The 15,062-nt window shown below is 39.2% G+C and overlaps 1 protein-coding gene across 3 annotated transcripts in view; it reads right to left on the reverse strand.

Annotated features, from left to right (window-relative positions):
• ANO10 (anoctamin 10) overlaps positions 1-15,062 on the reverse strand; it is a 235,325-nt gene that overhangs the window by 181,543 nt on the left and 38,720 nt on the right. For all 3 annotated transcript variants that reach the window (XM_082348547.1, XM_082348549.1, XM_082348548.1), the window contains exon 10: positions 4,465-4,656. In XM_082348547.1, the coding sequence (XP_082204673.1) occupies positions 4,465-4,656 (192 nt within the window). The remainder of the gene's footprint in view (positions 1-4,464; positions 4,657-15,062) is intronic.

The raw sequence follows: 15,062 nt of genomic DNA on the forward strand, positions 1-15,062 counted from the left end.
AGCCGTTTCATGCTCTTCTGACAGCCTCAGATGCTCCCCTTCTGTCCCAACTGATTTCCTCGTTGGTGAGGGGGCTTCCCCAGATACAGGAGCCTCTCCTCTGCTTCAGCTCCTCCCCAAGTGCGCAGATTCCATCCTGCTTCCTCTCCTCTTCTTTTTCCCTTCTTTCTTTTGTCCTACCCAGTTATGTGGGGATCTTTCTTGTCCTTTCCAGTGTCCAAGGTCTTCTGCTAGTGTTCAGCCAGTGTTCTGTGAGAATTGTTCCATCTGTATTCGTGATGCATTTGTGAAAAGAGTTGAACTCCACCATCCTCCTACTCCTCCACCACCTTGGTTTAGCAGCATACAGATTTTAACATTGTATGTTATCAGTAATTTATTCCTTTTTTACTGCCGAGTAGTGCTCCATTTTATGAATATACCATAATTATTTTTTTACCCATTTACCTATTGACAGCAAGTTGGGTTGTTTCCAGTTTTGGACTACTGGAATAACTGTGAATAAAGTTACTATGGACACTCCTGTGCAGTCTTCGTATGGACATATTCTTTCATTTCCCCTGGATTTCTAAGAGTAGAAGTGCTGGGTGGCATGGTAGCTGTATGTTGAACTTTTTTACAAACTGCAATCTAGTTTTGCCAAGTGACCATTATAGTACATCCTTATCAGCAATGTATGAGAGTTCCAGTTACTATACCTCATTGCCAACACTTGGCATTATCAGTCTTCTTAATTTTAAAACAGGTATACAGTGCTATTGCATTGTGGTTTTCATGTGCATTTCCCTGGCAGCTAATTCTAAATATTTTCATGAGCTCATTGGCCATTTGTATATATTCTTTAGTGAAGCATTTCTTCAAATATTTTGTCCATGTTTTCATTTAATTGTCTTATTATTAAGTTGGTGAGTCCTTCATATAATCTGAATACAAATTCTTTGGCAGACAAATGTATTGTCAACATTTTCTCCCATTCTGTGTCTTGCCGTTTTTCCTCTTAACTTCTGAAGAGCAAACTACCCCCCGACACACACACTTTGGAGACTTAATTATCCCAAAACTATTGGTGGACGGTTAATGATTTTCTCCATTGAATTGACGTTTCACCTATATCATATACTGAATTTCTGGACTTTTAATCCTGTTCCATTGGTTTGATTGTCTAATGATGCACCAGCACTACACTACTTTAACAACTGAGGTTCTATAACAAGTTTTAATACGTAGGAAGGAGTGTTCCTGCCCTTATTCTTTATAGTTTTCTTGCTATTCTATTTCATTTATTTTTCCCTGTGAACTTGACAATAAGTTTACCTAGTTAAAAAAAAAACTTCCATTGAGATAGTGCTACATTTATAAGCTCATTTGTAGATTAATTAATTTGTAAATTAATGGAGAACTGATATATTTAGAATACTTAGTCTTCCTACATTAGTTAGCTATTGCTGTGTAACAAACCATCCCAAACTCTCTGGCTTAAAACAACAACCATTTACTTAGCTCATGATTCTGCAGGTGGACAATTTAGGCTGTGCTCACCTATGCAATTTTTCTGGTCTAGCTGACCTTGACTGGGCTTGCTCATGTACCTGTGGTCAGCTAGTGGGTAAATTGGAGATATCATTGGCCTTACTACGCTAGTTAGAATTTCTAGTACTATATTCAATAAAAGTAGTGACAGTGGACATTCTTGCATTGTTCTTAATCTTAGAAAGAAAGCATTCAATCTTTCACTAATAAGTATGACACTAGCTTTAAGTTTTTTTAAATAGATGCTCCTTATCAAGTTGAAGGTGACAGTATATTCTACTGTTGAGTAGAATGCTCTATAACATGGATTAGATTCTGTTATTTGATGGTGTTGTTGAGTTCTTCAATAACCTTGATTATTTTTTATCCAGTGTTCTGTCAACTGTTGAGAAAGGGATGTTGAAGTTTCTAACTATAATTGTGTATTTATCTATTTCTCCTTTTAGTTCTATGTTTTTAGTTCACATATTTTACAACCTTGTTGTTTGCTGAATATATATTAAGATTTCTACATCGTCTTGATAATTTGACCCTTTTATCATCAGAGAATGTTCCTTTCTGGTAGTTTTCTTTGCTCAGAAGTCTACTCTATATGATATTAATATAGCCACTTCTGCTTCCTTACAATTAATTTTTCCACATATATTTTTTCTATCCTTTTACTTTCAACCTGCCTATATCATGTTTAAATTGGGTTTCTTGTAGATGGCATATAGTTGAGTTACGCATTTTAATCCATTATGCCAATCTTTGTCTTTAACTCATGTCTTTAGACCCTTTACAGTTAATCAAAATATTGACTTAAGTCTGCCATTTCTTCGTTTTCTGTGCTTTCATATCTCTGTTTTCTTCATCTTGTCTTACTGTAGGTTACCTCAACATTTTTTAGTACTACATTTTGATTTAACTATGTTTTTGAGTGTATCTTTTAAATAATATAGCTTTTTAGAGGTTGCTCTATATACAGACATACACACACAAATATATATACTATATTTTATATGTGTGTGTATATATATGTATACATTCAGTCTACTTGTGTCATTTAGTTTGAGTAAAGTACAGAAATCTTACCTCCCTTTATCACTCCCCATTTATAATACAATTGTCATAATATTTTTTCTACATATACTTAGAACCATTAAATAGTGTTGTATTTTTTGGCTTCAACTGTCAAACATAACTTTAAAGACTCAGGAGTAGAAGGAAAATATACTGTTTTTACTTGTGTTTTTGTTTACCATGTTTCTGCTTCCTGACATTGTCCCTTTATCATTTCCTCAGTTTACAGAACTTTTAGCCATTCTTTTAGGATAGGTCTGCTAGCAAAAAATTCTCTTACTCTTCCTTCGTTTGAGAGTGTCTTGATTTCCCCTTCCTTCCCAAAGGATATTTTCTCTGAATATAGGATTCTGTATTGACAGTATTTTTTAGCCTTGGAAAATACTGTGCCACTTTCTTCTGGCCTCCATGATTTCTGATGAGAAACTGGCTGTCATTCTAATTGTTTTTCCCCTATAGGTAAGATGTCATTTCTCTCTTAGTGCTTTCAAGATTTTTTTTCCTTGTCTTTAGTTTTCAGATGTTTAATTATGATGTGTTTTGGCATGAACTTCTTTGTTTGGGGTTCACTTGGCTTCTTGAACCTATAGTTTTAGGTCTCTTGCCAAGTTTGAAAAGTTTTGGCCATTATTACTTCAAGTGCCTTTTCAGCCCTTCCTTCTTTCTCCTTTCCTTCTTGGACTCCAATAACAGGAATGTTAGATTTTGTTGTTGTTGTTATAGTCACACAGGTCTCTGAGGCTATATTTACTTCTTCAGTCTATTTTCTCTCTGTTGTTCAGATCAGGTAATTTCTATTTTTCTATTTTCCAGTTCCTCTATCCCTTCCATTCTGCTATTGCACCCATTCACTGAGCTTTTTGTTTATTATATTTTCAACTTCTAAAATGTCCATTTGATTCTCCTTTGTGTCTATTTCTTTGCTGAGACATTCTATTTTTTCATCTGTTTTAGGTGTGTTTGTAATTGCTTATTGAAGCATTTTTATTGTGACTGCTTTAAAATCTTTGTCCAGTATTTCCAACATGTGTGTGTCATCCTGGTGGTGGCATCTGCTGATTGCCTTTTTTTCATTCAGTTTGGTATCATCCTGGTTCTTGGTATAATGAGTGATTTTTTTAATAAAAACCTTGATACTTTAGGTGTTATAAGACTCCAGATTTTGTATAACCTTTTGTTTTAGTTGGTTCCTCTGATACCACTCCAGCAGGGGACAATATCTTGTCACTAGCAGGTAGAGGCAGAAGTCCAGGTCCTCCACCTGGACACCACTGACACCCAAGGTGGGAAGTGGGGTCCTTATTATTGCTGGAGAGGGGCCAGAGTTCTGGCTTCCCACTAGACTACCACTAATACCTCCTTTGACAGAGGGGTACAAGTCTCTCCTTTGTGCACTCATGTGGCCTCTTGGGTGGTATTAAAATCCTGACTCTCCACTGGGCTTTCTCTGAGACCACCCTAGCAGGGATCTGAAAGGGAATCTCATTACTGCCAGGTAGGAGTGGAAGTGGAAGTCCAGGCTCCCCAGTAGAAGTCCAGTGTCAGTGATTTCCACTGACACTGCAGTGGGGAGGGCCTCATTAGTACCCATGGGTGAGGCCCAGCTGACTACTCTCCAAGAAAACTGTCAAAGTTTCACATCTGAAAGGAGTCGTGGAGATTATAGCTCATCCCCGCCCCCAACTTTAAAAACAAGAAAAGCATGGCCCAGAGAAAGTTAATGACCACCTGAAGTTACACAGCTAGTTTGTGGCATGGCAAGGATAAAATCCAGTTTTCCCAAATCTCTCCATAGAGCTTTTTTTTTTTTTTTTAATCACAATGCCTCATTTTGTTTTTTTTTAAAGAAATAATTTTTTCTCAAATAATTACCTGCCATACGCCAATACTGGCTGAAGGTTCTGAGAATGGGCGTTTGAAGACCCTGCACATTTTTAAGGCATCTGAATTAACTTCGGTGAGATTATTTAGCACAGCGAAGGCAGCTGCCAGTGGGTAAACACAGGAGAAAAGGCTCACATAACCAAACTGCAGGAATAACTCCAAGTAATCATCAAAGGTGCCCTGAAAATGTAAAAAAGAAGAAAACAGGCATAGTTTTAATATCACTTAATAAGAATAGTCTTTTGCAATACTATTCAAGGCATGAGCATCTAAACAAAAAAAAAAAAACTCAAAGAGTTTCTCCCAATTCCTTCTTCTCAACAACAGAATTTACTTAAATTCAAAGCCAACTTTATATTAAAGTCCCTGAAATGAAGAATAAAAAAATGATTTAGCTGCTCATATCATGTCGAATCACTGGATTATTACATTTTTTTCCCTAAGGTAAATAACAGCAAAGCTAAAGAAGTTTGCTCTTGACCAAGTAAAAAGAAATGATCCAGGATCATTATTAGAAATTTTACATGATGGTCCCTTCACATCATGGGTACCCCAACGTCTCAGCCCCTGACCCTCCATTAAAAAACTGATGGTGGTGATGCCAGCGAAACGGGCAGAGTAAGAACCTCCAGAAGTTTACACCTCCATAAAAGCAAACAACAACAACAAATGACAAAATTTGTCAAGATCAACTTTTTCAGTACTCTGGAAATTAACTAAAGGCTTGCAGCATTTAGTCAAGCATAACAGCTCAACCTTGTGGCATTTTAACTTACTCTAGTTTCATATCCTGCTCCCCAGTTCTGCAGCAGCCTCGAAAAATAATAGCATGCATTCCTGTGCCAGAGGGAGGAGAGTGGGGCTACAGATCTTTGAAAGCCTCATTCCCAAAGGGAAATCATTATCTGACCTGGCTCTAGAAGACCCCACTCAAAGGCTTGTCTCTGTTTAACTGCACAGAGTCCTCCCAGCGCTAAAGGCTCCTCCCCCAGGGATGTTAATTGAATGCTTTAACATCAGTCTGCCTGAGGTAAAGGGTAGCAGCTGGGGCAAACAACACACTAGCCAGGGAGCCCAAAAGAAAAGGCTGAAGAATGAGATATCCACGGGGGGTTTGCAAAGCTCCCACATTTTACTGGGAATTGAGAAGATGAGGCACATGCAGAGGATCACACATAAGCTTAGGAAAGATCTGAGAAAGGTCTAAGATCTCACCTCTGACTGACCCTGAGGCTCCACACAAGCAGAAAGTGAACCCTAGGGCAGAACTTTAAACTTCCTGGCCTAGTATTGAAGGCACGCCCTAACACAATAACAAAGACCTAACAGACATGTATAAAACACTCAATCCAATAGCAGAATACTCATTCTTCTCAAGTGTACATGGAACATTTTCCAGGATAGATAATATGTTAGGCCATAAAACACTTCTCAACCAATTTAAAAGGCTTAAAAATCATACAAAGTATCTTCTCTGACCACAATGGAATAAAATTGGAAATCAATAACAGAAGGAAATTTCGGAAATTCACATACTATGTGAAAACTGAGCAACATACTCCTAAAAAAAACCAGTGAGTTAAAGAAGAAATCACAAGAAAAATTAGTAAATACTTTGAGGTGAATGAAACATACCAAAACTTAATAAGATATGGTGAAAGCAGTGCTCACAGGGAAATTTATGGCTGTAAATGCCTTTGTTAAAAATTAAGAAAGATCTTAAAAAAACTGAAATTTTCATCTTAAGAAACCAGAAAAAGAAGAGTAATCTAAACCTAAAGCAAGCAGAAGGAAATAAATAATAAAGATTAGAGTGAAATAAATAGAGAATAGAAAAACAAAGAAGAGCAATGAAACCAGAAGTCAGTTTTTTGAAATGATCGAGATCAACAAAAAATGACAAACCATTACCTAAACTGTGCAAGAAACAAAGAAAGACTCAAATTACTAAAATCAGGAATGAAAGAAGGGACATTACTATTGACCTTTAGGGTCAGTAAGGGGAAGGGGAGGAATTATAAGTAAGAATTATGAACAATTTGAGATAGAAAGGAAGGGGCAGGGTGAAACCATTAAAAGAATGACACAACCATTAAGAGCAGGATATGACAAAAACTGGTTAGAACCTACTAGGCCCAAGATGGTGGAAGAGTCAACTTCCATAGACCTTGAGCCTCATTATACACTCACTGTAATGCATTAGCATATGCTAAACAACACGCCCACAGGTGCCATGACAGTTCCAAGGCCACCCATAAAAGGCCAAAAAGTGGGCAGTGCCCCAACTCCTGGAAATCCCTGCTGCTTCTCCAAGATAGCTAGAACATTCCTCCCACTCATTAGCCTATGAAATTTCCCAGCCCATGAAAACTAACCACCACCACAACTCAGGGCTGCTCTTGCCTTCTGAGACAGCCTACACTCTTGTCTATGGAGTGTATATCTCTCTAAATAAACCTGCTTTCAGTTTACTATGGCTCCCTCTTGAATTCTTTCCTGTGTGAAGCCAAGGACCCTTACTTGGCAGCCTGCCTCAGGGACTCACTCGAGACCTGGGACATGACAACAATTATATGCCAAAAATAACATTAAATAACCTTGATGAAATGGGTAAATTCTTAGAATGACACAAACTATCAAAAGTGACTCGAGAAGAAACAGAGCATCTAAACAGACCTAAAAAAGGTAAAAAAATTGAGTTAGCAATCAAAAACTTTGCACAAAGAAAAACCCAGGCCCAGACAGTTCACTTGTGAATTCTCTCAAACACCAGAAGAAGAATTAATACCAACTCTTCACAAAGTCTTCCAAAAAGAACAAGAGGAAGAAACACTTCCCAACTCATTCTGTGAAGCCAGTACAACCTCAATAGCAAAACCAGACAAAGACTTCATAAGAAAAATACAGACCAACACCCCTGAATAAAGATATAAAAATCCTCAACAAAATACTAGCAAGGTGGATCCAGCAGCAGAGTAAAAGGATTTTACACTGTGATCAAGTGGGATTTACCCCAGGATTGTAAGACTGGTTCAACATATAAATATCAGTCAATGTGATACACCACATTAACAGAATAGTTTTATTGGTATACATGTATGCATGTATAAATATATTTAATCACCTCAATAGACACAGGAAAAACAAAGTACAACACCCTTTCATGATAAAAACAGTCAACAAATCATAGAGTAGTAAATCTTCCTGACCTTGGATTAGGCAATGGTTTCTCAGACGTGACACCAAAGGCACAAGTTACAAAAAAGAGAGAAACTGGACTTCACCAAAATTTAAAACTTATGTGGATCAAAGCACACCATCAAGAAAGTAAAAAGATAAACAACAGAATGGGAAGAAATATTTGCAAATCATATATCTGATAAGAAATGTATATTCAGAATATATGAAGAACACTTGCAACTCAATAACAAAAGGGCAGATGACCCAATTTAAAAATGGGAAAAGAATGTGAATATATATTTCCCCAAAGAAGAGATACAAACGGCCAAAAATCACATGAAAAGATGATCAATATATTTAGGCATTAGGAAAATCCAAAGCAAACCCACAATGAAATACTACTTTACACCTACTAGGATAGCTATCATTTAAAAAAAAAAAAAAAAAAAGTGAGGCTGTGGGAAAAAATGGGACCCCACTCATGGCTGGTTGGAATATAGAATTACCACTACTTTTGGAAATAGTCTGGCAGTTCCTTAAAGTTAAACGTTGAGTTAACGTATGACCTAGCATATGGCAACATGTGTTCATACAAGAACTTGTACAAAAATGTTCACAATAGCATTATTCATAATAGCCAAAAAGTGGAAACAATCCAAATGTCTACCAGCTGATTAATGGATAAACAATACGTAGTATATCCATACAATGGAATATTATTCAACCACAAAAACAGGAATGGGATACTGGTACACGGTACAGCGTGAATAAATGTTAAAAGCATTATGCTTAGTGAAAGAAGCCGGACACAAAAGGCCACCTATTACATGATTTCATTTATATGAAATGCAGAGAATAGGTAAATCCACAATAACAGAATGTAGATTAGTGGTTGCCAGACTGGGGGAAGATGTTACGGCTAATGGGTATGGGGGGTTTGGGGGTCGATGATGAAAATGTTCTGGAATTAGATAGTGGTGATGATTGTACCACCTTGTGAATTTACTAAAAACCTCTAAATTGTACATTTTTAAATGGTTAATTTTATGGTATGTGAATTATTACCTCAACTTTTTAAAGAAGTTAAAAAAAAAAGCTGTTAGTAACAAGGAAGCTCCCCAGGATCACCCTAGTAGAAGCAGCAGACACATCAAAGAGGCAAAAGAAAAAAAGGAGTCCACAGCAGAAAAGGGGGAAACCAGGAAAGCATGACGAAATCCCTCTGAAACTATATTTAGAAACTTTTCTGGGGCTTCCCTGGTGGCGCAGTGGTTGAGAATCTGCCTGCCAATGCGGGGGACACGGGTTCGAGCCCTGGTCTGGGAAGATCCCACATGCCGTGGAGCAGCTGGGCCCGTGAGCCACAACTACTGAGCCTGCGCGTCTGGAGCCTGTGCTCCGCAACAAGAGAGGCCGCGACAGTGAGAGGCCCGCGCAGCGCGATGAAGAGTGGCCCCCGCTTGCCGCAACTAGAGAAAGCCCTTGCACAGAAACGAAGACCTAACACAGCCAAAAATAAAAAAAAATAAAAATAAAAACTTAAAAAAAAAATTTTTTTTAATAAATAAAACTTTCCTGATATGCTTTAAAAGGTTTAGTCCAAAGGAAGAAAGGAGCAAAAGTCATTACATACCCTTGATTTGCGGGTAAGAGATATAAATGGTAAGAGGTGAGTTATTTCGTGATCTTTAATAACTGGAAAAAGGCGCCTGCATTGAAATGGGATGCCTGGTCATTGGTGACTCTTGACTTGTCACCTGAGTAACATCACCACGCCCTGACTGGACCCAACGGCCTGCTGCTCACCTCCTGATCCGAGAGGGGCTGAGCAGCACCCTATGTGGTGCAGTGATTGGGTGAGGGAGCCACAGGCACCCGCTTCCAGCATCCTCAGGCGCTCTCATGATCATCCAGGGCACATGCAACAACAGTTTCAGTTTAAGAAAACTATTCATCGTAATATTTTAAAGCAACATGAAGCACGAATATTTTAAATTAATAATTATAATTATCATTGCTGCATCTCAGAGTCAGTCTTTCACCAAGATATGCCTATTAGGCTCAGTAGCTGAGAGCTTTAGTATAAGTCAGATTCTACTTCTAGTGGGTTTCTTTTTTTATTTTATATTTTACTAAAATAGAAAACACTCAAACATAATTACAGAGTACTGGGGATGGCAGGAAGTGCTTCTTCCAGATGCTCTGGATATTTGGATGAAGTATGAACCCAGGGATTTTGAGTGAGTTTCACTGGCTGTTTGCAAGGCTTGCCAAAGAGCAATGCCAAACACATGTGCTTTGGGAGCTGGCAGGTTGACGCTCAGCTGGGGATTCAGTGGTGAGCAGTTTCTAAACAACTCTTTGGTTGCATTTGGCTCTAGAAAGAATTTCCTTATGTGTGCTGCAGCATACGGATGTGGTTTTTAAATATGCCCAGCAATACAGCATTGATTTACTTCTCTGAAGAGTGAAGAAATCAACAGTGAAAATCTTAGCAATCAAGCCATTTTTACCACAATTCGATCTTAAGAAATCCTGATAGCCTATGCTCAGCTTTCAAAATTGTGTTGTTTCAGCTCGTAAAATAAAAGGGTGAGCCTCTGCAGAGATGTGTAGACAGTTTCTCTCAGATGTACCGGGTGCAGCCTCCAGAAGCCACGCAAAGGTCTTCCTGGCCTTTTTAGCATCCAGGGAGCCCCTCGCCCCCATTCTGTGTTCCCATCTCACGAGCGGATTCGAAGTGTAGGATTTACATGGTAATTCCATCAGTACTTTCACACTTTTGAGCACTTTGGGGTCAGTCAATTCAGCAAACCAGGGACGTAACCCAACAGCAAGAAGGAAAAAAATAATGCAATTTTAACAAAGTAAACAATCACATACTAAAAAACACATTAAACAAGACACTCTACCCCATTAGCTGCAAGTGAGAAAACACCAACTTACTAAGACGATTCTAAGAATGTATGAACACAAAGTTTCAGGCTCCAGGGGATCCATCCCACTGGCCCCTCGCACCATCCCTGGAGAAACATCACGTCTCAGAGCTCCGCATGCTGAGTGTGTGAGGAGGATAAAGTACAGGGTGAGGGCAGCAAGCAGCACACAGACAGCAGGGGCTGGGCTGTTCTTTTCCTAAAACTGTTCTTTATGCAACATTACACTGAGCACCCGCTCAACGCCAGGCTCTGCATTAGCAACAGAGTTTGCACGATAAATAACACAGGGACCCTATCCCAGTGACTGAGAAAGGAAAATTACTAGCAAATGGCACAAACCCTAAACAAAGTATTAGCATATTCAACATAACAATGTAGATAAAAAAATACTGAACAAGTGAAGTTAATCATTTAAATGCAAACATGGTGTTCCATTAGGAAACTTACAAATATAAATGAAAATATTAATTAAAGGAGAAAACATGATGATCGCAACAGAAGCAAAAAAAATATTTTTTGATAAAATTCAACGTCATCCACAATAAAAACTCTTCCCAAATAAGGAAGAGAAAAAAAAACATTCTTAAACTGATTAAAAAGTTACCTACCAAAAACACGGAACAAACATAATACTCAACAGTTAGAAAAAAAAAATCAGGAACAAGATTCCTGTTATAACTACTTCTGTCCAAATTGTATTGAACATATTAGTGAGCCAAATAAATAAATAATAAAAAGTATAAGGACTGCAGGAAGAAACAAAATGGCCATTAGTGAAGGGGGTGGGGAAGGGAAGGACTGAGAGTTTGGGATTAGCAGACGCAAACTATTACATATAGGATGGATAAACAAGTCCTACTGTGTGGCATAGGGAACTATATTCAATATCCTGTGATAAACCATAATGGAAAAGAATATGAAAAAGAATATATATATATATACATATATATATATGTATATATATAACTGAATCACTTTGCTATACAGCAGAGATTAACACAACATTGTAGATCAACTATACTTCAATAAAATAAAAATAAAAATTAAAAATCAGCCTTTTTTGGCCACAACATGTAGCATGCAAGATCTTAGTTCTCCAACCAGGGATTGAATCCGCGCCCCCTGCAGTGGAAGCACAGAGTCTTAACCACTGGACCACCAGGGAAATCCCTAGCCATTATTCATTTGTAGGTGAAATAACTGTGTACATAGAAAACCTAATAAAATCCAAAAAAATAGGAGAATTCAGCAGAGTTTCCGGATAAAAAATACAAAAACCAACAGCATTCCTATATGCCAGCAACAAACGATTAGAAACTATTTTTAAAGAGCTACCATTTATAGGGAATAGGATAGTCTTAAAGAATCTACCACAGATAACCTATTCAACACAAAGTGTAAAAGAAACTTTGCAAACTGTCTGTCACCCAGTCAATCACGTGATCTAACAAGGCAGCCCCACACAAGGGTCAACCTGCCATCAATGCCTCCTGATGGGGTACAATGGAGGTATACCTCCAAAACTGCTGAACTTGAATCTTAGGGAGTAACAAATGGGACAAATCCGCTTCACAAAAGCTAATGTTCTGAAAAACAAAAAGGAGTGGGAATTATTCTAGATCTGCAGTTTTCAAACTTTCAGGTCCCCAAAGCCTTAAACTCTTTAAAATCACTGAGGGCACCAAAGACTTTTTGTTCATGGGAGTTATTATACCTAGTGTTATTTACTGTGTTAGAAATTAAAACTCAGAACTTAAAAAATATTTCCCATTGATTCATTTCAATAATAAAAAGCATATTAACATTAATAAAGTATTGTTTGAAAAATCATTACATTTTCCAAAACAAAAAATGTCTGGTGCGGAGAGGGGCGCTCAATTACGTTTTTGGCAAACCTCTTCAACGTCTAGCTCACTAGAGGGCAGCTCATTTGCTGTGTGGCAACATGCTGTTCTGGTTGGAATACTGATCATGAAAATTCAGCCTCACGCAGCTATGCAGTTGCACGTGAACTGTTCCCAGGAACGGAACAGCAGTGCACAGTGAGATCAGAGGGGCTATACAGCCCTGGCCCTGTGGCTGGAGGAACAGGGTCGGGAGACCCCAGTGGATCACCCCTAGTGGAGACATCATGGAGAATGTCTTTTTCTTTATACTCTGTCCTACATTTTCCAAGTTTTCTACAGTAAGTAAGCAAGTATGACTTTTTAGAATCAAGTTTTTTAAGTCTCAAACTGCTTTTCCCCAAAGCTTGGCAACATTGTTTTAGATTCATATATAGCACTCAGGATGAGATTACAGAAAATACAATTTTAAGCTCATTGGTTTCAGTGAGGAGAAAAATATACCCGGAGGGAAGGATGAGTGCATAGCAAACGACGATCTAGAACAAATGAGCCCCCAAAGCATCTCCCCCTTTCCAAATATATGGGGAGAGTTGAAATAGAAAATACCTGATGTCATTTCCACAAAGAGAGTAAAGGAGGAACTTGTAGGAGATGAGGAGGGAAAAACAGTCAGATAACGCGGGTCCCTGCAAGCAAGTTAAGTTACTAAGGAGAGGCACTCACTGTTAACCCCAGCATTCACACACAGACCCAAGGCCTGCGAGAGAAATTAGTATACTATTTCCTTAACTTCCTATCAGAGAGCCTGTGCTGAATAATAGACTCTGAAGAGAAAAGCAAAGTCTTGAATCTTGTCTCTGATTTAGTCACCAGGTGATTAATAACACAGAGCTTCGGACTTCCCTGGTGGCGCAGTGGTTAAGAACATGCCTGCCAACGCAGGGGACACGGGTTCGAGCCCTGGTCCAGGAAGATCCCACATGCCGTGGAGCGACTAAGCCTGTGCGCCACAACTACTGAGCCTGCGCTCTAGAGCCTGCGAGCCACAACTGCTGAGCCCACACATCTAGAACCCGTGCTCCGCAACAAGAGAAGCCACAGCAATGAGAAGCCCACGCACCACAACAGTAGTCCCTGCTCGCCGCAACTAGAGAAAGCCCGCGCACAGCAATGAAGACCCAACCCAGCCAAATATAAATAAATAAAATTAATAAATTAAAAAAAATAACACGGAGCTTCATCTGCCTATTATTAACGTGAGAAAAGCAGTGCCTGCCTTACCTTCCTTCATAAACGTATTATTGGATATCATGAGATACTAAAAAGGTAAGATGTAAGATTTTGTCACCTTGTCAGCATACGTTCTTAGATGAATTAAAACAGCTTTGAGAAGGGCATATTGTCTGTATTACTGTGTACCATTCGCTGAGCCTGAGGAAGGGGGGAGGAACTGGTCTGGAGAAGACTGCGAGCTTGGCTCTGGTCACTTTAGGGGACGATGCTGTCTGCCCAAACGATTCAGAGAAAAAGAAGAGCTGAGAGCGGGTTCTCATTGACCACGGGAAGAGAAGCAGGGACGTAGAGATGACAACATGGAGAAGAATTATTTCAAGAAATTGGCAAGGGCAGGAAAGAGACAGGACAAAAATAGCCAAGGACGTGAGGGGTTTGCTTGGTTTGAAACAGGAAGGGGAGAAGGGGGAAGCAGGAAACACGGGAGCTCCAGGTGGGCCTGGGGCAATGAGAGAGGGGATGGAATAAAGCACTCGGGGGAAAGAATGGTGGTTTAGTTTCTGTGAGAAAATGAAGGGAAAAAATAAATATGGCCCAAAATACTACCCCCCAGAACAAGTGAGGAAAGGATTCTGACACTATGTGAATTAGACTGACTTGTAACCCACAGTAAGCCAGCACCCGATCAACATTGTGCCCAAGTGCTATTTTCTTTAACTCTTAACTGCCCGCGTGTGTGTTTCTCTGATACTTCATGTATAAACATAAAAAGTGCTGCTGGTCAAGATATGCTGTAAGTTTATACTTTGAATCATCTTCTCCCCCAAACACAGCAATAATAGAAAATGCTAGTACATATATGTTTATTTTAATCAAAAGAATATCACCACTCAAAAACAAAAAAAATCAGCTGCCCAAGCGAGAAATGGAACAAAGTACAAGATAGTAATCAGAAGCCTGGCCAGGCTTCCGTCCACAGGCTGGCCACGGTGGCCAGGATCTGAATCCTTAGGGCAGGGGAACCAAAGGCACCCCACTCCTCTAGCGTGTACCTGGAAGCAGGCTATCTGAGCAAAACCACGGGTGAGAACAGTGGTCCCCTACCCTTAAAGGGGCCTGAAAAAAGCCACAGCTGCTGCCCTGGAACTACAGCTTGTGTCAACAGCATGCTACCTGCTGGCTCTGCAGAATCTCCACCATCATCACAAGATGGGATGCGAGCTCTGGGCTACAAACTCCTGGTTCTGGACTAGGGGGTGGGGCAGAGGGGACTGCAAAAATAAGACAGAGAGAAGAAAGCAGGGAGAGAGAGAGAGAGAATAAACTCCTGCTCAAGATAAACATACAAACTAAAATTCTTAGGCATACAAGAAAAACTATGAAAGTC

This window comes from Balaenoptera borealis (genome assembly GCF_965194805.1).
Source record: "Balaenoptera borealis genome assembly, chromosome: 12".
Lineage (NCBI taxonomy): Eukaryota > Metazoa > Chordata > Mammalia > Artiodactyla > Balaenopteridae > Balaenoptera > Balaenoptera borealis.